At 39.1% G+C, this 27,500-nt stretch overlaps 1 protein-coding gene across 1 annotated transcript in view; it reads right to left on the reverse strand.

Moving 5' to 3' along the window:
* Positions 1–23,073, reverse strand: part of LOC308104778 (gasdermin-E-like) — a 33,722-nt gene extending 10,649 nt beyond the window's left edge. The window contains exons 1-4 of the mRNA XM_080455303.1: positions 23,012–23,073; positions 21,790–21,831; positions 2,207–2,443; positions 612–1,103 (exon numbers count right to left, since the gene is read on the reverse strand). Of these exons, the coding sequence (XP_080311429.1) occupies positions 612–1,103; positions 2,207–2,443; positions 21,790–21,820 (760 nt within the window). The 5' untranslated portion in view covers positions 21,821–21,831; positions 23,012–23,073. The remainder of the gene's footprint in view (positions 1–611; positions 1,104–2,206; positions 2,444–21,789; positions 21,832–23,011) is intronic.
* Between the last annotated feature and the right edge of the window lie 4,427 nt (positions 23,074–27,500).

Below are 27,500 nucleotides of genomic sequence, written 5' to 3' on the forward strand. Positions count from 1 at the left end.
AGGAGCACACAGGGGGCGGGGCTTAAGCAATTTCAGCCTGTCCGTATTGGCCGTCTAAGTTTACCTAGGATTTTTTGTAGGTTTTTGATACTGGGAACCGGAGTTATGGCTGTTTAAAGCCCAGCCAATAGGAACACAGAGGGGGCGGGGCTTGAGCAATTTCAGCCTGTCCCTATTGGCCGTCTAAGTGTACCTAGGATGTTTTGAAAGTGTTTGATGCTGGGATCCGGAGTTATGGCTGTTTAAAGCCCAGCCAATAGGAACACAGATGGGGCAGGGCTTAAGCAATTTCAGCCTGTCCCTATTGTCCATCTAAGTGTACCTACGAAGTTTTGTAGGTGTTCGATGCTGGGAACCGGAGTTATGGCTGTTAGAAGCCCTAGATACATACCCTACTTTATCATTAATTAAAAGAATGAATAGGATCATATTTTACTAAACACATATCATGGCGGGGTTACAGTATGTAACTCCAATGAAGGATAAGGACTCTCAACCGAATCAAGTGATGCGACTCACAAGTCTGTGTGACAAACCGTTCAAAAGGTATGGCAAAAAATAGGAACTATCAAACGGCCGTAGGAACATGTCGCCCAGGTCCTTCAGCTTACCCATCTTCACGTCCCTGTCGTGGATCTGCCGCGGCAGCCTCACGCAGGCCTCCCTGGCTGCGTTCTGTCCCGGCTCTTTCTCCAGGACCGTCTTGTAGTCTCGCAGAGCCTCGTCCAGCTTGTCCGTCTTCTCGTAGAGCTCGGCCCTCCTCAGGATAGGCCGCACGTAGTCCGGGTTCAGCTCTACGGCTCTGGAGCAGTCGGCGATGGCCTGGTCCTTCAGATCCAGGTGGACGCGTGCGGCGGCCCGGTTGGAGAACAGAACCGCCCTGTCGCTGCTGAAGCACACCGGGCATACGGCCAACGCCTCCGTGTAGGAGCGCTCGGCCTCCCGGTGCTCTGCAGCTTTTTGCCGACCGTTGCCTTTCTCTTTCAGAGCCAAGCTCTCCTGTCGGCGACTCCATCTCTCCTCTTTGGTCAGGTTCTTCTCCGCTTCCCTCAGGTAGTCGTCGTCAAACTGGCCGGTGAGGCCGGTCATTTTGACATATGGCACTAAATTGGGAAAAATAAACTGTGAGAGGAGTATCGGGACAAAGTATTGTTTATCTATAAAGATTAATAAAGTGGGAAGAGTACTATAGTCTGGTTGCCCACACTGATTATGACACTTTTTCAGTACGTTATTTATTTTTTGTGATATTACTTTTTAGATTCAGATTACTTAACATACATTATCCACTTAAACTCTATATATTTCGGCTATTTGAAAATAGACAATCTACAAGCTCACGACGTGTCGTTGTGAGCCTTTATATCTGATATTTTCAAAAAATGTGTATACATTTTGAAAACTTGAAATGGGACATTCTGCCTAATGAGTACTTCTACTTTTGGAACACAGGAGAGGTTGGAGGGAGGATGGCCTATAAAATGGATATATAGGCCTCTCTCTTATACTGTACATGCCTCCTTTCAATAAAAGCCCGGTACCCACTACAGTTGAAACAAATACAAGCCCGGGTTACTATAAGAGGATTTACGGTATATCTGCAAAGTAACTAGTAACTAAGTTAATAAAGTAGAAATACTCTGTTACTGTACAAGTAAAAGTCCGGAATTCTAAATGTACTTGAGAAAAAGTATAAAGCGTAAAAATGTACTTAAAGTACCAAAAGTAAAAGTACTCATTATGCAGAATGTCCCATTACAAGTTTTCAAATGTAAAAACAATATTTTGAAAATAGCAGATCTACAAGCTCGCATTGTGAGCTTGTAGATCGTCTATTTTCAAATGTACAGTATATAGGGCTGAAGTGGTTAATGTATGTTTTGTAATAATAATCAAAATCTACAAAGTAACTAGTAACTAATGTTTTCAAATAATTGTATTGGAGTAAAAGTACAATATTTGCCTCTGAGATGTAGTGGAGTAGAAGTAAAAGTATAGACAATTGGAAATACTTCAGTAAAGTAAAAGTACCTCAAAATTGTACTTAAGCACAGTACTTGAGTAAATGTACTTAGTTACTTTACACCACTGCTTGATAGATGATGAAATTGTGTACTTTTTTTTTTAAATATAGAGCTAATAATGATAGTTTTTGTAACACAGATCTACTGTATACATTACAGTACAATCTCCATGTAGGACATACCTGAACTTAATTCATCCTGCAATATATCATTGAGGGTGTAAATGGATGGCTCGTACTTGGTTCTCTGCCAGACGAAACGCTTATTTTTCTTGACAACTAGGCTCATGAGAACCAGCTTATCTGCATTGTAAGGACTGTAGGCGGGGATGAGGCTGATCCTGCCCTCTGGGTCGAGCTGACGGACAATTGCGTCAGTGGCCTTGGAAAAGGCCATCGTTGCGGTCAGGTGAGAGGGAGCTGTGGATGGATGTAAGAGAAGGATTTGAGTCACCAGGAGGCAGATTTTTGCAAAACAATAGTTTTCATATTACTCCTACAGATTCTGTCGAAACATTTCCGCAAATCAGTACACATTATCTCTATAGTCATGTGATCTAGACCAGGGGTGATGCAACTTTGATGAGAGAGAGGGCCACTATATTTCCACACTCACTCCAGAGGGCCACATTGCATACCCACCTCTTATCTCCGTATTTTAACTTTTTTCGTAAATTAATGCCAGACTTTGTTTGCCATTCTATGTCACACAAAAGTAAAAAAAAATAGCAACAATAGCTCAAAACGTGTCTGTTACGTTCCACTATGGTTGCTACTGTGGTTTTCTCCTGTCTATCTCTCCCCTCTGTCACTCACTACAGGTCTGAAGTCACCAACCCATCAGCTGTCAATCAAACTGTTACCTGGCCCCACCTCCATCCAATCACCACCATCTGCTGCCTATAAAAGGCTGGGTTCCACCTCAGCTTACTCTCTCACCAACATTTCACCTGTATACATCTATATGCCCAGAGCTAACCAGAAGCTAACCTGCTATGTGTATGCTGCTGCCTTGGGACAGGAAAGACAGAGGCCTCTGTACATAGCCATCACGTAGGAAGAACATTGTTAAGCACACTAGGTAAGGGGTGTTTGCCACCTATGTATTTTGACACTGGTCATTGTTAAGGCAGGTACACATTGCAGGACCTTAAAGTGCTCGGGGGGTTATCTGATCGTTAAGCATTACACACTGCAGGAGTTTATTTCTTGAAATCGGCTGTCATAATATCGTTGTGGTCTTCACAACAGGATTGATCCCCGACAAGGGCTGACACACTGTAGGATAGTTCACTAGGATGCTATCTCCAGAGTCAGACCCAATACATACATTTGATTTTATTCCAATTCATTTTAATCGACGTATCCCGTGATATGCCTCTCTCCCTCTCCCCCCTCTCTCGCTCTTTCTCTCTCTCTTTCTCTCTCTCTCGCACGTCGAGTGCAGAAGCGGTCAGTGACAGCGTTGCCATGTCCGCTTATTATAAGCGACTTTGGGCTTGTTTTTCTGTAGAGTTGCTTGTAAATATTGGTTGTTGCGGGGTGCATTTTTTGGGCTTATTTGTATAGTTGCTTATTTGGCCTTGTTTCCTAATGTTGTTTAAACCAGTGGTTTAAACAACACATAATATGTATTTGTCCGCAGACCCCCCTTCTGTAAATATGTTGTGCCATCATAGACCCCCATACAAGATTTGTGTGGATTTGGAAAATATTCCACAATTTTCTCAAGATTTTTCTTTGAAAATAGCTGCGACGCGTTGTGAGCTTGTAGATCGGCTATTTTCAAATATCCAATGTATTTGTAAATAGGTTTAAAGTGCTCAAGTGGCCTTTTCTTGGGCTTGTTTTCATAGACCTGGTTGCTTATTTCTCTCGCAACATCTGGCAACGCTGTTCTGACACAACGTGCACATGCTGCACACACACACACACACACACACACACACACACACACACACACACACACACACACACACACACACACACACACACACACACACACACACACACACACACACACACACACACACACACACACACACACACACACAGAGCTCGCTCTCGCTCTCACTCTCTGTCTGTCTCTCTCTCTCTGTACAATTCCTCTAAAATAAACAGCCCACCAGGCTCGCTCACTCTCTCATTTTGTTTTATAATGTTAACTTAATACAGGACTGGACGATAATATTGCGGTAGGGACTGTTTGTTGTGGTTAGATCCAGCGACGCCCCCTAGCCACGGTGGCTGTAATGTGCTCTCATTGGCTGTAGCGTGCATCTCCTCGCAAGGTGGTCGCAGCCCCGTTCATAGTGTATGATATTGTCTGCTGTCCTGTCCCAGACAGAGCTGAATATCTAACATGGTAGTTATCTGAAAACGGTCGGAAAGCCGTCGCAGAGCGGATAATCGCGGCCATATCGTCTCGCGGTGCCTTTCACACACAGCGAGCATTATCTCGCAGATCAAAGGCCGATCTGCGTCAGATCGGGAGGTTTTGTCGGCGAGCGCCAAAAAATGTCGGCGACAGCAATATCGGACCCAATCTCCTGCAGTCTGTACGGGCCCTTAGTGTAGTTAGGTAGGCAGTCTTTTGTTTTGTACTAGTTACGATTTAGTCAGGTAGTTAAGCTGTCTTTTGTTCCCTAGCTGTTTTGTTTGTTGTTTTGGCAACACCCGAGTCCCCTGGTAGTGGTTTACTTTTGTTTTGGTTAAATCTTATGCCCTGTGCATACTTCCATGTACATTTTGTAAATAATACTGTTGAAGAGTAAAAGCACCTAGCACCTTTTGCTCAAACCATTGTTTCGCCTCCATTATTTGCACACCTTTGCTCAACAACCTGTTTTTCCATCCTGTGTTACAAACCCAAACCTAGACCCTAAAGGGTTTTCGTAACAGTGTCGCAGTGCAACGCGTTTTGAGCTTGCAGATCTGCTTTTTTTGCATTTTTTTTTGTAAGTGTAAGTGTAATTTGTATTTAATTTCAAATGCATTTAGTTATACTTATGTTAACTTTATGAACTTAAATACAAATACATTGGACATAAAAAAGACAGAATTGTAATACTAGTCATTAGCTACTAATATAGACTGAAGTAATTAAAGCGGGTCATGTTTGCATGTCTGGAATTGTAACAGCTGAAACAGCTACGAATTTCCAACCCGAAGCACACTACTTGTGCGACTGGTCGGCTACGGCCCTCGCAAAAGGCCGGAGTCCCTGAATCGGTGTAAAGTAGATAATACTCAGACCTACTCAAACCTGTGTCTTTGATGGTTTTTATTTACTAACACAAATACAAACATACATTAACACACCCAGCAGCCAATCGTGCTACCAAGCGGCCAGTTAACTACTATCTCAGTCAACTACAACCTTGCCAGTAGGCTCACAATGCATTCTACTAACAAAGTCTAGCCAGGTCTGGCAGTCAGGTCAGACAGGTTTTAAACCTACAGAAAGATTGAAACACAGAAACAATAATACAATATTACCGACATGAATCCTCACACAAACAATAAACATATCAGCATATATGACCATTAATTTTCGTGTCAAGTGCTTTCCTACTTACTACTGATCTGTTGAGGTACTCCAAGAAACTGAATTCTCTCCCCAAGTTTCCTCAGGGAGACAAAGAGATGCCACCCCCTACCATGTCATGTGACTTTCTCCTCCTCTCATCCCCCAAAACATAGACCAGGTAATTTGAGCCTCCCTAAGGAATTTACGACCTACCAAAACTCTGTGAAAGGACTCACAATATGAGACCTTAGAGCATGCCTCAGCTAATGACTCCAAACAGGCAGTATTAACCTTCATATATGTATGTATTTTTCCATGCCATAATAATATCACAGGCGTCGGAGGCGTGGAATAACTCTACAAGGAATGTGTCAATCATTAATGTGCTGTAAGGAATGACTGTAGATAAGAAATACACACGCTGTGTTTTAATATCACACATGTACAACTGATGACAATAGGCCATTGTTGCTGCAGTTGATAGTGAAGTATAATTATAGTCATTTCTAAAAAACAAAATAATACAAAATAAATCCTCCATGCATTTATCCTGCATCCATCTCATTTTATCAGAGGTGCGCTCCCCGACTTCCAAAATTAGCACTACAACACTGGAGCTGAAGTGGTGCAGGGGTAAAGTATACCTGCCCACCGAAGTAAGACAAGCTGTTATTTGCCTATCAACAAATCAATCACCAGGATTAGCCAATGCAGCATGCCTTTTCAAATAATTTATGTCGCAGCCTTAATTCTCTCCTGCTTATCGTGGTTTAATTTACTCCAGCATAGTAGACATTTAATTGTACGAAATAAAAGGAATATAAGGTAACGTACTCATTGTCTTACATAGATTTTCGCAATAAAAGCTCCAGATGTAGTTTTTCAAAATACAAGCACGAGACTTAGCGAGCTGCAGGCACACGTTTCTTTTTCCTAGTAGTTTTTACTGTTGGACAGCCATGATGTGGATGGATCATGCTTACTGTCACACCAAATATCTGTTCTGAACCTGAACAAACCCTGATATAGTATATTATTTGACTTCACAAAGTGCTTCCAATAGACTGCATTTAAAGGGTAAGTGATATTCTTTGGTTAAAACAAAAAGCCATGTTAAAAGGTTAAAGCTCTATATTCTGAATATTCTTATTCATTGCTATTGAGTGTTTGTCCAGTAACAGGAGTCTCCCTGTCTCTCCAGCTCTTCAATAAACAGAAAGTACATTTTCAGGTAGGTGACAACAGTTCAGCCAATCAGGAGAGAGTACCCATTTATCAGCTTCATTTTGATAGTGATCGAGTTCCAATTGTGTGTCTGCTCATTTCTTTGTCTCATCACTTTCAATTTCACTTGTTTAATCTGTATCCTGACTGAGTTACTTTGCAAGTATAATTTATAAATGATTACATTATTATTAAACATACACTAACCACTTTAGGTCCATTTTATACATAGGCTATTTGAAAAAGGTAGATCTACAAGCTCACATGCAACGCGTTGTGAGCTTGTCGATCTGCTATTTTCAAATATGTGTACTTTTACTCAAGTACATTTTTAATTCCGGACTTTTACTTGTAAAAAAGTACTTCTACATTGCAGTATTGACACTTTTACTTAAAGGGCAAGACCACTTTGGTAGAGGTTTGGGTTGTGTAGTTACCTTGCCATGATGTAACTCCAAAGGTGGACAAGAAATAAAAAAATAATTGCTCCATTGATTAGAAATTGATAATTCAAAATATGCTCCTCATTGACTTACGTTGTACAGTAAAACTGCTCTCAAAGTCACTCTTTTAGCACAAAAACGAACGCAAACAAAGTTGATTCAGACAATATAGAACATCACCAAACCCAGTACTGTTTTTTTTTTTAAATAAAAATGTCAACTTCCTGTTGATTTTGCCATTTTTAATAAGTAGAAAACCCGGACTGGATCGGCGGATCCGGATCCAGATCTTCAAATGGTAAAATCAACAGGAAGTTCACATTTAAAAAAAAAAAAAAAACAGTACTGGGTTTGGTGATGCTCTATATTGTCTGAATCAGCTATGTTTGGGTTCATTTATGTGCTAAAAGAGTGACTTTGAGAGCTGTTTTACCGTACAATGTAAGTCAATGAGGAGCATATTTTGAATTATCAATTTCTAATCAATGGAGCAATTATTTTTGATTTCTTGCCCACCTTTGGAGTTACATCATGGCAAGGTAACTACACAACCCAAACCTCTACCAAAGTGGTCTTACCCTTTAAGTAAAAGATTTCAGTACTTTTTCCACCACTGCATACACACACACACACACACACACACACACACACACACACACACACACACACACACACACACACACACACACACACACACACACACACACACACACACACACACACACACACACACACACACACCTTACATTTGAAATTAAATTCTGGGGCACTGGGGCCAGTATCAATGGGGTCTTCCTCCACTGTTGATGAGAAATGCAATAAAAACATTACTCAACATGGGCTCCTACGCTAATAACGACCAAAGTTAATCCAGAGCTTAATTTTTCCATTAACATAATTTAAAACAAATACTAGTCGGACTCGTGACATACAACCCACTACATATCATGTTTAACCACAACAATTAAACCAGCCGTAATATCTCATGTTTAACCACTGACTATCTCAGAGTGAGCGGGGGGGGGGGGGCATTTGAAAAGGACTAGCCGAAAACAGCAGGCTGTGTTCGGGTATATAGTCCTGTAGCAAGTCCTCAAAAAAGCCCTTAGTTTTTGAGATACCCCCACCCGAGTTAGAACAAAACACAACCATGTTTTTTCTTATCTTTAGGGTCTCCCATTAATGAAATGGATTGTTGTGAAATTTTATTTTGGGGCAAAATTAGTTTTTTTTGGCTATTCTTTAGAACTACCCCAAACTCTGAAAAAGGCAAATCCGAATAGGGCAAAGGTGACCAAATATGCTATAACTTGAGAATGCTCACTCTTATCTTCATCAAATTTGCTGAGGTATGAACCAGGTGTCTACCCTACATCACCAAAGAGTCAGAATGTAATTTACATAAAGAAATACTGAAATATAGTCCTTTAAACATACCTTTAGTTTAGGCGGAAATTATACTTTTGTAGTGAGGACTCCTCTACTTTCCCTCATTTAGAAAAACAACATACGTTTATGTCAAATAAGCTGTTACTGCATAGCCTAAGATGCTATTAAACAATAACCAGTGGTTGTGTGGAGAGATCTAGTACAGTTTTATTGCAAATGAGACTTCTTTAGACATACCCCTAATCACAGTATTCAATTTGTGTAATGCTTCTCTGTATTGAGGCCTGCAATTCTCAACAAAATCAATTAATCTATGCACGTTTGGTTTGGATGTGTAAATAAAAAAGTTCTTACTGAAATCATAAATTCATATTTCCATTAATTAATGACATGGCTTCATGTTGCCCCTGCCACACACAGCAATCATGTGTGAGTGTGATTGAATATGGTGCTGTACTTTGCTCACATACATAATTGCCTCAACATTGCCCCAAATTTTACTGGAACAAGGCTTCAAGATATTCTCAAAACACAACAAAACTAATAGTCACAAATTGCAATTTGCAGTAATTCAGAAGGTGGTGGCAGAGAATATTGTCAGTTGATAGATAGTATTGTTTTCAATATTGAAAGGTTTTGGATAGCTCTGTGGATCAAATTTAGCCCAAACTAAATTAATCTTTGACTATACACCCCACCCCAAAAAAAAATCTTGCATTATGAACCAATCTCTCTGCACCCCTCCCCTTACCCACCCAACTTCATAACTCCTCCCCTACATACACGAGAATATTTTTTTTTTTAGCGCAGTCGTGTCATCTTGTAGATACAAGATTTTGAAAAACATTAAATAGATGTTTTAACACATTAGGAAGGCAATCAGTGTGAGTGTGCAAAGAGGGGTGGGGGTGGTTATGGAGGTTAGTGTAGAGCTGTCAGAACCGAGTATCTACTGGGTGCCTAGACAGAGGGGAGTATGGGGGGTGGGTCTGGTCTAGAGTTTAGTGGGCCTAGGGTTCCCCTCAGGTGGGTAGAGGGGAGTATGGGGGTCACTGGATTGCTCCCTGGGCACTTGGAGCGCAGAAGAGCAAAGTTAGGAGCCAAGGAGACCCTGAGTTTCTCCTCTCCCCCATGTCCGATGTGCAAAATCTCCAATAGAAATTATACACCATTTCAACGAAATTTTTGCAAACGATACATGAAAGATAAACTTGTATCTTTGCCAGATCTCACTCCAAGTGGCTTAGGGAGCCTGCGCTCTCTTCGTTCTCAGCTCCTCCAAAAGCTAATTAGCATTTGGGATGCAAACGATTTCTAAGTCACGGCACGCTGGAGGACGGAGGCAGTTGGCAGTTGCAAGGAGTTGCAACATGCAACTACTTGCAACTCCTTGCAACCATTAACCCCAATGGCAGTTGCAGGAGTTGCAACATGCCACTACTTGCAACTACTTGCAACCATTACCCCAATGGCAGTTGCAAGGAGTTGCATCGGTGTGGTTGACCTTAAAACAGTTTTGTTGCAAGGAGTTGCGACTAGTTGCATTGGTGCGGTTTGGCCTTTAGGTTGGCTGTTTTTTTTCTTCCCTAAAATGCAATTGGCCTAACTTCTGCTCTCACACTGGCCGTGTTTCTGGCTTCCCCCTCCGCTCGCCTCTTTGTTACATCTTGTATGGGTGTATAGGAGAAAAAAGTATTTAGTTCTGGTTCCTCAGTCATTTCTATGTTTTTATAGGTGTTTCTGAAGGCTTTGTATAACGTCCACAAGCAAGCACATCAGTGCATGCAGTGCAGGTGGTTTCAGAGAGTTACAAGGTCCTATAAATTCATTGTGAAAACATTACAGCAATTCATTGATATCAAAATTAAGAAATGTACTTCTACTTTTACTTGTACTTTAAGTATTTTTCAAAGCATGTACTTTGGAATACTTAAGTATATTTAAAAACAATTACTTTTTTTACTCTTACTTGAGTAACATTTTGACTGAGCTACTTTTACTTATAATGGAGTAAATTTGACCAAGGAGTATCTGTACTCTTACTCAAGTACTGGGGTCGAGTACTTCGTCCACCTCTGCTTATAACCAATTGCTTTAATATATAATTGTACTTATAATCACTTGACTATAATTTATATATGCTAATTGGATTCCTAGATCACCAAAACATGGGGTTAGGCACCAAAATTACTTTTGTAGGGCAAATAATGAAGGAGTAATGGTCTTTTAAGGAACTGGTGGCGGCCATCTTGTAAATTTGACATTTCTAATGATCAGATTTTGGTAAACTTTTGATATGTTATTAAGTACACCTGATACTACAAAAAAACATTGAGAAACCTTTTGTTCTAATAATTTTTGGGTCAAACCATATTTGCACCCGCCTATAATGTTTTATTTCCAGAGAAGGGGTATGTCTAAAGAAGTCTAATTTGCAATAAAACTGTACTAGATCTCTCCACACAATCACTGGTTATTGTTTAATAGCATCTTAGGCTATGCAGTAACAGCTTATTTGACATAAATGTATGTTTTTTTCTAAATGAGGGAAAGTAGAGGAGTCCTCACTACAAAAGTACAATTTCCGCCTAAACTAAAGGTATGTTTAAAGGACTATATTTCAGTATTTCTTTATGTAAATTACATTCTTTGGTGATGTAGGGTAGACACCTGGTTCATACCTCAGCAAATTTGATGAAGATAAGAGTGAGCATTCTCAAGTTATAGCATATTTGGTCACCTTTGCCCTATTCGGAGTTGCCTTTTTCAGAGATTGGGGTAGCCCCTACGGAACCTCTCCCTCCGCTAAGTAGCTCCGAGATGAGGTCCCTCTTTAATTCCTGCCGGCTGCGGTAGACATTTTCGCACATTTTCCAGTTTTACATGTTTCTTACCCCTTTCTGCACATCGTATCCAAAAAGCAAAGCAATTGCGCCACTCTCTCAGATGTTTTAAGCTCTAGCGGAACCGGAACATAACAGCTTCCAACGTGTTGAAGAAAGTATTTAATTTGCCTCGGTTTTCATCCGGTTACATGTTTTTAAGACATTGCGCAAGAGTTGCGCCCGTTGAGATAACATTACTGATTACCCTACTGGTCAAATGTTGAATTGCATCTTCTAATGCAAAATATTATGGAACCGGATGAAAACCGAGGCAAATTAAATACTTTCTTCAACTCGTTGGAAGCTGTTATGTTCCGCTAGAGCTTAAAACATCTGAGAGAGTGGCGCAATTGCTTTGCTTTTTGGATACGATGTGCAGAAAGGGGTAAGAAACATGTAAAACTGGAAAATGTGCGAAAATGTCTACCGCAGCCGGCAGGAATTAAAGAGGGACCTCATCTCGGAGCTACTTAGGGACCAGTCGAAATTTACATAAGGGGGGGCATGGAGGAAATGTATGTGCCCTGATCTAAAATGCCATGACCCTCCCTTTGACAAAAAAAAAAATCAATGACCCTCCCCAAGTGATTACAAAAAAAAGAGTAACCCTCCCCGCCTAGAAGTGTCACGATATATTGTGTCACGATATAGCCTATCGTGGTATTAAAATGTGATGATAGGTATTGTCATGATGTCATACTGTATCGTAATATTTTTTTAATTGTTTTTTAATACAAAAAAAACACTTTCTTTTTTTTTGCCGGTGAAAGTTAGGAGTTTTTACTGTATGATATGAAATGTAAAGCTTATCATAATCATAGTAATTATTAATCATGTCCTCCATCATATTCAAGGTATTTTGGAGAGAAATGAAACAGACTCCAGTCAGTCACTTTCAGTTTAAAGCACTGCAGAGGGGAGGTGTTGTGTGTCAGCTGATGCTCGTTGACGCTCGTTAATGTGACATGCATCTGCACTCTCAAATAGGCCTACATCTAATCTAAGATTGTATTATACTGTATCTGGTATTATAGATTTTTTTTAGCTGTTGGAAATAACTAGGCTGCACTTGGTTGGTAAAGTCCAGATGACAAAAATATGATGTTTGTGGAATTAAAGTTATGCAGTCTTATATTATATTATATTTGTTATATTAGTGTCTATCTGTCCTCTGAAACAATGGGTTTATAGTTAGTGAGAACTTCACTTCTCCATTAAGCTTGCACAAATGTATTTATTTGTGTGTACAAAGCACTTTGTAATTGTTTCTAACTTGCTTTATAACGTTATTTATAAGATGATGGCCAATGTTGATGATACATGAGAAAAAAACATTAATAATATATCATATCGATATCATGCCCAACATGTATCGTATTGTGAAATTCTTGACACCCCTAACCCTCCCCATCAAATACAACATGACATTTAAAACTGATATGTCCAATGTTTTGCTTTCCACATTGATTAGAACATTGCTGTAGTGTAGTCAGTCTTGCTAAATGCACAGTGTATCTGTAGTAGTGGTAGCAGAATGGATAGTGTTCTCATCTTACATGTGGGAAACCCATTGAATCCTGGTCAGATTGAAGAAAGTTGAATATTTGGTAACCAGTAGTTTAAAACTTTTGTCACTCTGCCCTTTTTAAATCAACTACAGTGACTACAACTACACTGTTGCCTACATAAAACAAATTAGGCTATCAATTATGGCCTGATGCTTCTGGTTTTACCTGTGGAGCTAGGCATCTATACACAACTGTCCATATAGATCCACATTAATCACATGCACAGAATTACTTCAAATGATTATGAATATCCAGTTATAGTAGGCCTATTTATAATGCATCTCTCCAATAACGCCTGTTGAAGTTTTGCTTAATTGTTCAACCACCATCGTTAAGACGCTGAATAGATTTGACTGGGTCGTTCACACTCGCTGTGCGTTGATGGCTTGTTAACGACCGTCATTGATTCTAAATAGACAAGGTGTTACTTGATTTGAATTCTTTGTATCTTTTGAAATGGAGAGGGGTCATTGACCACTGTTCTGCTGTACTAAAAAGGTATATAAAAAACGGACTATTTTATCAATTCAAAATTGCATGACCCTCCCTTGGATTCAAAGTAAAATTAGCTGACCCTCCCTTGGACCAAAATTAGAAAGGCATGACCCTCCCCTATTTTCCTCCATGCCCCCCCTTATGTAAATGTCGACTGGTCCCTTACAAGATAAAACGCCCGGGTCTAAGTACCCGTATCTTCAGTATTGTTCAATAAAAAGCATTTTAATCTGAGCGATGGCCATTTTCTCATAGAGTTATAGTGTATCAGAGTGCAATACACCTCCCAACCGATAAGGGCGCGTATTGAAAGCACATGGAGAAAATGTTGAGAAAATGGCCACTGAGCAGATTAAAATGTTTTTTATTGAACAATACAGAAGATACGGGTACTTAGACCAAAGCGTTTTAATTTTTTACATCCATGGCCGTGGGATCAGTACTTTATATTGTACATGTAAACGTTTATGTAGATGTACAAATTGTAAATAGATAAAGTTCAACAACCAGGAACTAGTAACGCCATGACGCTTGTGACAGACGAGCGTCATGTGAACCATGGATATGAACATGAAAACAAAGGCCAAGAGAAATGACAATTGAAGTAAATAATAATAAATTAATATAATAATGAAATAAGTAAATACAAATGTGTCTTTATCACAGAACTGCATGATGGACACGTGCAAAAAACACTTTCTGTGTAAGATTTCAAAGTATTCCCGTTTAGGTGCCCACTCTTCCTGGTGCCCACTCTGCTCTAGTGCTCACTTTTCTCTACTGCCCACTTTTCTCTACTGCCCATTCTTTGTCCAAGGACCAGATTAATATGTATTTGTCCAAGGACCCCCAGATTAATATGTATTTGTCCAAGGACCCCCAGATTAATATGTATTTGTCCAAGGACCCCCAGATTAATAAGTATTTGTCCAAGGACCCCCAGATTAATATGTATTTGTCCAAGGACCACCAGATTAATATGTATTTGTCCAAGGACCCCCAGATTAATATGTATTTGACCAAGGACCCCCAGATTAATATGTATTTGTCCAAGGACCCCCAGATTAATATGTATTTGTCCAAGGACCCCCAGATTAATATGTATTTGTCCACAGACCCAGATCTCATACAATGATTGTACCAGGGACCTCAAGTCAACTATCATCAACAATTCATATTATTGTTGATGATGTATTATTGTGTTAATTTTGTATGCTATGTTAATGAATTGAATACAGGACCACCATGGAAACAAGTCCACAGGCTTTGTTTGTGTTCTCCTTTTATCCTTAATGTCTGACTGTACCTCATGTTTAAACAATTCTTTTTTTTGGGGGGGGAAATAGCAGATCTGCTATTTTTATCATGGAAAACGAGGCCAAAGTCGCTTATAACAAGCAGACATGGCAACACTGGGTGTCTCGTTGTAAGGATGTGACGTCACACACTGCGTCAGTGCCGAGGGGCGGAGCCTAGATCTTGACGCCATTGTGTGTGTGTGTGTGTGTGTGTGTGTGTGTGTGTGTGTGTGTGTGTGTGTGTGTGTGTGTGTGTGTGTGTGTGTGTGTGTGTGTGTGTGTGTGTGTGTGTGTGTGTGTGTGTGTGTGTGTGTGTGTGTGTGTGTGTGTGTGTGTGTGTGTGTGTGTGTGTGTGTGTGTGTGTGTGTGTGTGTGTGTGTGTGTGTGTGTGTGTGTGTGTGTGTGTGTGTGTGTGTGTGTGTGTGTGTGTGTGTGTGTGTGTGTGTGTGTGTGTGTGTGTGTGTGTGTGTGTGTGTGTGTGCGCGTGCTCGAGTCAGAGGTGGGTAGAGTAGCCCCAAAAGAACTGTACTCAAGTAGAAGTACTGTTTAAAATAATACTGTACTAGCAGTGTGTACTCAATCAGATAATTACTCGAGTAAGAAAGTATCTAGTGAAAAGACTACTCAAGTAAATAACATAAAGTGATCAGTTCTTGTCCAAATGGAAGTAAACAACTCTAAAACCAAACTGTCTGACATCTCTGACAGAGAATGAAACTAATAAGAGAAAGAAAAATATCACACAAAATCTTTGTGTGACTTTTTACTTTTCTACATTAACCGCCCAGCATAATCCCTTTTCTGAGGAGAACTTTAGCCAAAAATAGCAGATCTACCAGGCGTTGTGAGCTCTCAGCTAGGGGTCTCATCTTGGTGCATGGACACATTACATTACATTACATTACATAACACAAGCCCTTAGCATAGCAGAGTGAACTACAGTTTGAGAAACCTCTACCATATGTTTCTTTGTTGAACAGTCTGTGAACCCCCCCCCCCCCTCTTATACAATCATGTCTAATGTAATGTAATGTAATGTTAAATGTAATGTAATGTAATGTAATTTAATGTTAAATGCATTGATAGTCACCATGGTTACTGTGAGGCCTTCTTCACAACACAGGAGTCATAGTGTCACACATATATGACACTTGAGAGGAAACGAAGGCTTGGGTTGCCTGTGTCACGTGTCATAAAGCTTGTAGAGCTGCTATTTATGTGTGTTTAGTGGAAGGCGGTGCATCCGTTTGACTATATATTATATACTAACCCTAAACCTGCAGGGTTTAGGGTTAGGATGGAAGGATGTGGTCATCCTCAGCCTCAGCCTCAGCCTCAGCACTAGATATGATGAGCATGCAGACATACCGAGGTCATTATTTGTTCTCAAGCTTTTGTTACCTACTCTGTTTTTTCCTTCAACACAATGTTAAGAATGTCATTTAGATAGTATAATGTTTAGAGAGATGATAGGTTCATTGTTTACCTGTGAGCCTATAGTTTACTGAGACACTACAATGTGTTTACCTTGTTTACTGTAAGTTATATTATATACATTCTATGTGTTTACCTTGTTTACTGTAAGTCACTCTGGATAAAGAGAGTCTGATAAATGAATACATTGTAAAATAATGTATCTAAAAAGTAGCTACAGTAGATCATCTAAGTAGATAATCTATTGATTATAAAAGACCTCAATCTCATTGAACACAATGTGCAGAAATCACTCAGTGAGTATAAAACCTGTTCTCTGTCGTACAGCTGTGTCTGTTTTAAGTTACAACATGTTCATTTAAACTGCTGATTTATGCACACACACACACACACACACACACACACACACACACACACACACACACACACACACACACACACACACACACCTTTGCGAGTCCACACATGAGTCCCACTGAGCTTGAGCGTTGAGTGTGCGAGCCACACACGCACACGCACACACGCGCACTCTCTCACACTCTCTCACACACACACACACACACACACACACACACACACACACACACACACACACACACACACACACACAGCTGGAACCTGTTATTACAGCCAAACTACAGGCGTGCCTGGCTGACTGCGAGCGTGTGTGTGTGTGTGTGTGTGTGTGTGGTTTGAAGACAGTGTTTTTAAGGTGTTGTGAGGACAGATAGTTATGCATCATGTTATGTAAGAGTGTTTTAGGATCATAATAATAAGTAGAGATGTGTTCAGTCTTGTTTGAGATTCAAGCCTTTAGGTTTTCATGTATTAATGATGATGATGATGTGACAGAAACCTTCATGTTAAGGGACTGTTTCACTTTAACCCATAAAAGACCTGAGACCTGATTCTAAAGGCCTTCTAAACCAGTGGTTCTTTCAAGATCTTTCCAAAATGTTCAAAAATAGCAGATGTACAAGCTCACAGCTGCGAGCTTGTACATCTGAATATTTTTGATTAGCCAACGCAAAAATGTAAAATCACATGCTTTTTTTGATGGGTTCAAGTACAATATCTGCCTCTGAGATGTAGTGGAGTGGAAGTAAAAGTATAGACAATTGGAAATACTCCAGTAAAGTAAAAGTACCTAAAAATCTTACTTATAAGTACAGTACTTGAGTAATTGTACTTAGTTACTTTACACCACTCAGAGATCAGAGCTCTCTGGGTCTGCCAGCTGGGCTGGGTTCTGGGTTCAGAAATGCATGATGTAAACCTAGTGATATTTGTAATAAAACATTACATCACCACATTATTACTTAACCTAACAAGAGTGCAGTCACGCCTAAATAATGTCATTTAGTCAAACACTTATTAGTACAAGTGGTGGAAAAAGTACTCAAATTTTTTTTACTTTAAGTAAAAGTATCAATACTGTAATGTAGAAATACTCTGTTAAATACAAGTTAAAGTCCAGCATTCAAAATTAACTTGAGTAAAAGTACAAAAGTATTGGTATCAAAATGTGCTTAAAGTACCAAAAGTAAAAGTACTCATTATGCAAGATGTCCCATTTCACAAGTTTTCAAAATGTATAAATTCACAATGCGTTGTGATGCAACGCATTGTGAGCTTGTAGATCTGCTATTTTCAAATGGCCGAAATGTACATATAGGGCTGAAGTGGTTAATGTATGTTTTGTAATAATAATCAAAATCTACAAAGTAACTAAAGTTTTCAAATAATTGTAGTGGTACTTTTAGTACAATATTTGCATCTGAGATGTAGTGGAGTAGAAGTAAAAGTACTGAAAATTGGAAATACTCAAGTAAAGTAAAAATTTGTATGGTAGAGTATGTTAATACAATATAACTTATGTAATTGCGATGGTTGTATTTGGTCTCTCTGCTCTTCTATTGACACATTTAGATGGTGTGTCTAGGTTGGACATGACCTTTGACACCATCCTGTTTCTGGTTTGACACGCATTTTGACCTGAAGGTCAAAGTTTAATGTCTCCCCTGAGCAAGCAGGGAGGCTCAGCTCTATTGGCTCAGTGGTTTAAAAAAAAAAGAAGTGCAGCAGAGCCATGGGTTCAAATCCATAGTACAGGTTTAACTCTGAGGATTACATGGCAAAAACATTTCATGAAATTTCATTTCAGGAACTGGTGGCGGCCATCTTGTAAATTTGACATTTCTAATGATCAGATTTTGGTAAACTTTTGATATGTTATTAAGTACACCTGATACTACAAAAAAACATTGAGAAACCTTTTGTTCTAATAATTTTTGGGTCAAACCATATTTGCACCCGCCTATAATGTTTTATTTCCAGAGAAGGGGTATGTCTAAAGAAGTCTAATTTGCAATAAAACTGTACTAGATCTCTCCACACAATCACTGGTTATTGTTTAATAGCATCTTAGGCTATGCAGTAACAGCTTATTTGACATAAATGTATGTTTTTTTCTAAATGAGGGAAAGTAGAGGAGTCCTCACTACAAAAGTACAATTTCCGCCTAAACTAAAGGTATGTTTAAAGGACTATATTTCAGTATTTCTTTATGTAAATTACATTCTTTGGTGATGTAGGGTAGACACCTGGTTCATACCTCAGCAAATTTGATGAAGATAAGAGTGAGCATTCTCAAGTTATAGCATATTTGGTCACCTTTGCCCTATTCAGAGTTGCCTTTTTCAGAGATTGGGGTAGCCCCTACGGAACCTCTCCCTCCGCTAAGTAGCTCCGAGATGAGGTCCCTCTTTAATTCCTGCCGGCTGCGGTAGACATTTTCGCACATTTTCCAGTTTTACATGTTTCTTACCCCTTTCTGCACATCGTATCCAAAAAGCAAAGCAATTGCGCCACTCTCTCAGATGTTTTAAGCTCTAGCGGAACATAACAGCTTCCAACGTGTTGAAGAAAGTATTTAATTTGCCTCGGTTTTCATCCGGTTACATGTTTTTAAGACATTGCGCAAGAGTTGCGCCCGTTGAGATAACATTACTGATTACCCTACTGGTCAAATGTTGAATTGCATCTTCTAATGCAAAATATTATGGAACCGGATGAAAACCGAGGCAAATTAAATACTTTCTTCAACTCGTTGGAAGCTGTTATGTTCCGCTAGAGCTTAAAACATCTGAGAGAGTGGCGCAATTGCTTTGCTTTTTGGATACGATGTGCAGAAAGGGGTAAGAAACATGTAAAACTGGAAAATGTGCGAAAATGTCTACCGCAGCCGGCAGGAATTAAAGAGGGACCTGCTGATTTATGCACACACACACACACACACACACACACACACACACACACACACACACACACACACACACCTTTGCGAGTCCACACATGAGTCCCACTGAGCTTGAGCGTTGAGTGTGCGAGCCACACACTCACACACGCACACGCACACACGCGCACTCTCTCACACTCTCTCACACACACACACACACACACACACACACACACACACACACACACACACACACACACACACACACAGCTGGAACCTGTTATTACAGCCAAACTACAGGCGTGCCTGGCTGACTGCGAGCGTGTGTGTGTGTGTGTGTGTGTGTGGTTTGAAGACAGTGTTTTTAAGGTGTTGTGAGGACAGATAGTTATGCATCATGTTATGTAAGAGTGTTTTAGGATCATAATAATAAGTAGAGATGTGTTCAGTCTTGTTTGAGATTCAAGCCTTTAGGTTTTCATGTATTAATGATGATGATGATGTGACAGAAACCTTCATGTTAAGGGACTGTTTCACTTTAACCCATAAAAGACCTGAGACCTGATTCTAAAGGCCTTCTAAACCAGTGGTTCTTTCAAGATCTTTCCAAAATGTTCAAAAATAGCAGATGTACAAGCTCACAGCTGCGAGCTTGTACATCTGAATATTTTTGATTAGCCAACGCAAAAATGTAAAATCACATGCTTTTTTTGATGGGTTCAAGTACAATATCTGCCTCTGAGATGTAGTGGAGTGGAAGTAAAAGTATAGACAATTGGAAATACTCCAGTAAAGTAAAAGTACCTAAAAATCTTACTTATAAGTACAGTACTTGAGTAATTGTACTTAGTTACTTTACACCACTCAGAGATCAGAGCTCTCTGGGTCTGCCAGCTGGGCTGGGTTCTGGGTTCAGAAATGCATGATGTAAACCTAGTGATATTTGTAATAAAACATTACATCACCACATTATTACTTAACCTAACAAGAGTGCAGTCACGCCTAAATAATGTCATTTAGTCAAACACTTATTAGTACAAGTGGTGGAAAAAGTACTCACATTTTTTTTACTTTAAGTAAAAGTATCAATACTGTAATGTAGAAATACTCTGTTAAATACAAGTTAAAGTCCAGCATTCAAAATTAACTTGAGTAAAAGTACAAAAGTATTGGTATCAAAATGTGCTTAAAGTACCAAAAGTAAAAGTACTCATTATGCAAGATGTCCCATTTCACAAGTTTTCAAAATGTATAAATTCACAATGCGTTGTGATGCAACGCATTGTGAGCTTGTAGATCTGCTATTTTCAAATGGCCGAAATGTACATATAGGGCTGAAGTGGTTAATGTATGTTTTGTAATAATAATCAAAATCTACAAAGTAACTAAAGTTTTCAAATAATTGTAGTGGTACTTTTAGTACAATATTTGCATCTGAGATGTAGTGGAGTAGAAGTAAAAGTACTGAAAATTGGAAATACTCAAGTAAAGTAAAAATTTGTATGGTAGAGTATGTTAATACAATATAACTTATGTAATTGCGATGGTTGTATTTGGTCTCTCTGCTCTTCTATTGACACATTTAGATGGTGTGTCTAGGTTGGACATGACCTTTGACACCATCCTGTTTCTGGTTTGACACGCATTTTGACCTGAAGGTCAAAGTTTAATGTCTCCCCTGAGCAAGCAGGGAGGCTCAGCTCTATTGGCTCAGTGGTTTAAAAAAAAAAGAAGTGCAGCAGAGCCATGGGTTCAAATCCATAGTACAGGTTTAACTCTGAGGATTACATGGCAAAAACATTTCATGACCCAGTTCTAGGTCCTGGAACACTTCTTAAATCCACTCTATCCAGGAACGCATTCTGTGTCATGTTAAGATTTATTTAGATCTACAAGCTCATGAGCTTGTAGATCTGCTACGTATTTTTGATATAGATTTTTTTTTTTGCAATTTTTTTTTTACTAAAATCTTTGCTTCTAGGGGGTCCCTGGAACAAAATATTTTGAGATGGGGGTCCGTGGCCAAATACATATCATTTTGGGGGTCCTTGACATGAAAAAAGTTTGAGAACCACTGATATTACAGCAACATACGTTTAAAAAAAAAAATTAGAAGACATTTGTAGAATCCCCAGAAGCAAAGATTTGAGTTACAAATGTTCACTTTGATAAAATATATATATATTCAAACTGAAGATTTGCACAAATATTCACACATTTTTTTTTTTAATAGACTCAAAAGAGTCTCCTTTGTGTCTCCTACCAGAACCGCTGCCTACCGGTCCGCTGGTCATCAAATTATTGTCTTAGGAATGAGACAAAAACACAACAATATTCATGAATTCAAGTCTCCATGGAGTGACTAATACATAGAAAAAAAGCCATTTTTAATGTGTTAAGAACTGAACATATTCTGAGAGGAATTACAGCCTCTGGTTCATTTGAATGTTTTTTATGCTTCTTGAACAACAAGTGTGTGAATCAAACAGAGGGATTGTTTAGGTTGCCAGGTCTGCTCTGTCTCTGCGCTGTTGTTGTGTTAGAAAAACAAAGAGCTCAGTGTCGTTTTAATTGGAGCATTTTGTGGCCGGTTGAATTATAACAATAACCTATAATAACACTACAGTAATTACACTGTTATTCAACTGCTGAGCCATGTCTACTGTACCTCTCTCTCTCTCTCTCTCTCTCTGCCTCTCTCTACCTCTACCTCTCTCTCTCTCTCTCTCTCTCTCTCTCTCTCTCTCTCTCTCTCTCTCTCTCTCTCTCTCTCTCTCTCTCTCTCTCTCTCTCTCTCTGCCTCTCTCTACCTCTACCCCTCTCTCTCTCTCTCTCTCTCTCTCTCTGCCTCTCTCTACCTCTACCTCTCTACCTCTACCTCTACCTCTCTCTATCTCTCTCTGCCTCTCTCTCTCTCTCTCTCTCTCTCTCTCTCTCTCTCTCTCTCTCTCTCTCTCTCTCTCTCTGCCTCTCTCTACCTCTACTCTCTCTCTCTCTCTCTCTCTCTCTCTCTCTCTCTCTCTCTCTCTCTCTCTCTCTGCGATTTTTTTTGCAGTGGTTTAAAGTAACTAAGTACATTTACTCAAGTACTGTCTGCAATAGCGGAGGGAGAGGTTCCGTAGGGGCTAAGATTGGGGTAGTTCTAAAGAATAGCCAAAAAAAATTTGCCCCAAAATAAAATTTCACAACAATCCATTTCATTAATGGGAGACCCTAAAGATAAGAAAAAACATGGTTGTGGGTGGGGGTATCTCAAAATCTGAGGGCCTCTGCTACAGGACTAATAAGCAGCACCGCTGGCCGCTGCTGTGGATAAATCCCCCGTTTCTCGGAGTTGTCCGATAACTGCATAGGTTCTTTTTAAGTAGGCTCTTTCATGATACATTTACCACATATGAAGTTTAAACAACTACATACAATCCTAAAAAAATATTAAAAGTACATTCCGTGACACAACAACACTTGTAAAAGGTTTTAAAACTTACAGCTTTGGTCCGCCCTTACGGCTGGCTCAGGCTGGCTCCAAGTTCGTTCCACAGACAACCGTAGGAGCAACGGGACAACGGGAAGAGTCAGGGTCGAAGAAACGGACGCCATTGGTTAGTTCAGCTGTGGGCGGGCTTGCTCCTGATTGGTTACTGCCCTGTCAATCTCCCCCCTCCGTGTGTCCTTCAAAATAACAGTTACCCACTTCCCGTATGAAATATTTTTTCACAGATCTTCTATTTTTCTTACTTTCAAGTAAGTAATGAATGAATTAAATTATGTTTTCATAAATAATTCCGCGGAGAGTGCAGGGTTCCGTGAAATTGTTGCTATATATATATATATATATATATATATATATATATATATATATATATATATATATATATAAACCTAATCTAAAATATATACTTTTTTTGTGTTATTTTTATTTTATTTTGTATTATTGTGTATTATATTGTATATAATACCTTTTTGAAGGTCACATAGCGAAGCATGATCTTGTAGATCTTCTATTTTTCTTACTTTAAATTAATCCATTAATTAAATTAATTAAAATATTTTAAATAATGAATTGTAATGAATGTAAAAAAAATCTCTTAAGTTTCTAATTAGTAGTCTGTCTGTCTGTCTGTCTGTCTGTCTGTCTGTCTTGCCCTAATCTTTGCAAATGCATTATGTATTGTATTTTTGGCCTACTTGTTGTTAACTAGTTGTACGAACGCTTGTTTTATTGTTGTATTGTTTTATTGGATCTTGTGTAGTCGATACAATTATTTGTTTTAGCTCCTGCTCATTTGATTTAGCTATTTTGTCTCATCTGTTTAAGGAAATAGGTAGCTGATATATTGCACTTTTACCTTAGCGCTAGGTATACTCTTGGTTGCTTGTTTTTGCAGAAAATGCACTTAAGACTTCTGGTGATTAGTAGTTCCCTACCTATGTTGAATGCACTTATTGTAAGTCGCTTTGGATAAAGCGTCTGCTAAATGACTGTAATGTAATGTAATGTAATGTCCATGATAATAATATTTCATGTAAGGGGGTGCCTGATTCATCTCCATCTTAGCTATGGGGGTCCCTGTTTCATCTCTTTCTCAGCTAAGGGGGGCCCTGCTTCATCTCTCTCTCAGCTAAGGGGGTCCCTGCCTCATCTCTCTCTCAGCTAAGGGTCCCTTTCCAGGCGAGGGTCCCCTCTACACTTATGTAATATTACTAGAGATAATATACAAAGGCAGTCTGATTGAATAAATGACAGTAATAATGTGTGGGTATACTTTTGTGTTTTGTAAATGATTGATATGCAGTTTGGGTCCCAAGAGTCCCTTCCTTCCTAGAAATGTAGTGGAGTCAAACTAAACAAAACTAAAGTAAATGTACATAACTGTCAACCACTGAACAGTATTCCCAGTTTAAAATACAAAACTCCAATTGATTAGATTAGGGTGTATTGTGTATTAGGCCTACTACATACATTTATAGAGGATGCTATTGATCTTGTGGAAATGTCAACAGTATAGTAGGCATGTGTCATAAAGAGAAAATTATCACTGTATAGCTTACAATGTCTGTTTCAGGTGCTACTGCATATAATACAATATGCGTGCTAATATTTGAGAAATTAGTAGCCTAAAGTTTAGTAGATCTACAAGTTTGTAGATTGTCTATTTTAAAATCTATCTATCTAAAAACTTTAGATACTAATACATTTTATTTGTATAGCACCTTTCATGACATGAAATGCAGCTCAAAGTGCTTTACAGAGCAGGAATAAGCAACAAGTGCTTTAAAGAAACAGTACAAATGATTAACAATACAGCAAAAAAGAAAAGCAAATAACAACATTAAAAACATAGCAAAAAAGACATTGAAAAAAACTGTGAGGAACCCTCTTAGCTGAGAGAGAGATTGAGCAATTTGCAGGTTCTTAATTTGCATTCAACATGATCAACATTAATGTGTAAAGTGTGTTGGAGCGTGTTTCACAATTTGGCTGAATTGTGATGAATAGGCCAGGTAGATAGGCCATTAACAGTTCACACACACACACACACACACACACACACACACACACACACACACACACACACACACACACACACACACACACACACACACACACACACACACACACACACACACACACACACACACACACAGAGGCCCTAATCCCGTTGATTCACACACGACAGATTTAAGAAAATGACTGGTTATTTTATTCCTTGATTAAATTGCCAATACTAGATATGCAACATTCCCATTTTTGCAAAGATGGACAGACTACTAGTTATAGCCATTTAAGTCAAACACTGCTGTAACACTGTTATGGTGCCACATCTATGTGCATTTTTAGTGTGACTATTGTCATGGTGGTCCCCTGATCAGTGTTTCTGCCACGTTTTGTGCAGATTGGAGCAATGGTGCGCCTCTCTGGCCCTATGGGTTCCCCTTGGGGCTTGTGGTGGCCACACGTGGCCCCTGCTGGGACTATTGTCATGGCAGACCCCTGAACAGTGTTTGTTCGCAGTTTGGTGTGGATTAGAGCAACTGTGCGCCTTTATGATAGTATGAAGACATGCAGTAAGATTTCATTATACTAGTGGGTGGTTAATAATGAATACATATTTAATAGGTTACTTCAATTATACCAGTTTTACTGAATGGTCTTATAGTTGTGTGGATGCATGTGTTGACCTATTTTTTATAATAATAACAATAATAATCAATATTCAATAATCAATAATAATTATTATAGTGATAATACAATTATACACTTATTTTGGTCTAATGATTAATAGGCCTACAGGGGTTATTTAATTCTGCAGTTATACCCAGTGTTACTGAATGCTGTAAGCTGTGTGGATACATGTATTGGCCTAATGTTGATATTAATTATTAATACTACTAAGAATACATAATAATAATAATAATAATAATAATAATACAAAATAATACATCATAATTCATAAAATAATAACAATAATAATGGTCATTATTATTATTATTATTATTATTATTATTATTATTATTATTATTGTGTTGTGATTATAATGTGCAAACATTTCAACATCCTTTTCCTATATTGTTCATCATGGAGAGCTAAATAAATACTACAAAACTTCGCTGCCTGTATGGACAATGGACTCATTCCAATTACCCCCTGATCTGCAAGATTTGCTGCCTGGTGCCTCAGTCACTTTTGAGTTGTTATTGTTGTTGACAAAATGTCCTATCTTTATCTCCAAGATCACGACTGGTAAATTCTCCCAGGAAGCATACCTTTCTCTCACAGGCATCTGCTCGATAGTTTCAGGCAAAGGTCGACCAAAGGTCTCTGGAAGGAAGAAAGTGGCCAGGGCAGACAGAAGAGCCAGAGAACCCAGCAATAGATATGGTAGATACTTGTAGTATATACCTGCACATGGAGAAGAGCACATTTTAATGACTTAATAGTTTAGTATGCAGCATGTGCATGGGAGTTCACAAGTGTTGAAGAAGTACCATAATACTTCTGCCAGGAAACGCCTAATTAATTAACTAATTGTTGCATAATGGAGATAGCAATTATAGTTTGACTTGGTGGTACGCTTCTACTCTTGGGGATGCTCCCTGCAGCAGCACTACACAGGGTTCCCACACATTTATATCAATACATTTTCAAAATGGAGAATACTCCAGTAAAGCCTCAAAAGCGTACTTGTAAGTACAGTACTTGAGTAAATGTACTTAGTTACTTTACACCACTGAGCGTCAGGTCATCTTAGCGGTGCCAGGGTTAGAGTTACTACTTTGGAGTTTGAAATCGACTGATGGAAGTCTGTTCTTGAACTTCTTCCTAGCGGCATGAGCCATCTGTTTGGATGCCTATAACAGACTATTCCCCCAACAGAGTGCACCTTTTCTTTAGAGCACCGTTTATTGTAAATATACCATTTATACCAAGAAGACACAGAAGGCCGAGCTGGCCTGACACTAGTATATGAAATATATACTAGTGTCCTTGTGTGAATATATTTCACACAAGCCGTTTCCTGGACCATTTTTTAAAGCTTTCTCTGGGTTATCTGGGGGGAGTTAGCATGTGTCTGTATGATCCGTTATTAACGCCTAGACATGATACGAGCTGATCCACATCAATGATTAATAGAGTACATTACATTTACATTATGGTCATTTAGCAGACGCTTTTATCCAAAGCGACTTACAATAAAAGTGCATTCAACATAGGTAGGCAAGAAAACTACTAATCACCGGAAGTCTTAAGTGCATTCTCTTCTAAAACACAAGCAACTAAGAGTATACCAAGCGCAAGAGAAATCAGAAAACGATTTTGATGCTTTTCACTGTTGTACGGACAGCAGTTGACACGCAGTCACTGATTGGCCCGATCATTTTCTGATTTCTCATACTCGCTCCCTATGGGCCGAAGTCCAGACCGATGCCGGGGAGGAACGTGAGAGTGAATCCACGTTATCAGTCTGGCCAATG

Source organism: Gymnoscopelus braueri (assembly GCF_963280865.1).
Source record: "Gymnoscopelus braueri genome assembly, chromosome: 17".
Lineage (NCBI taxonomy): Eukaryota > Metazoa > Chordata > Actinopteri > Myctophiformes > Myctophidae > Gymnoscopelus > Gymnoscopelus braueri.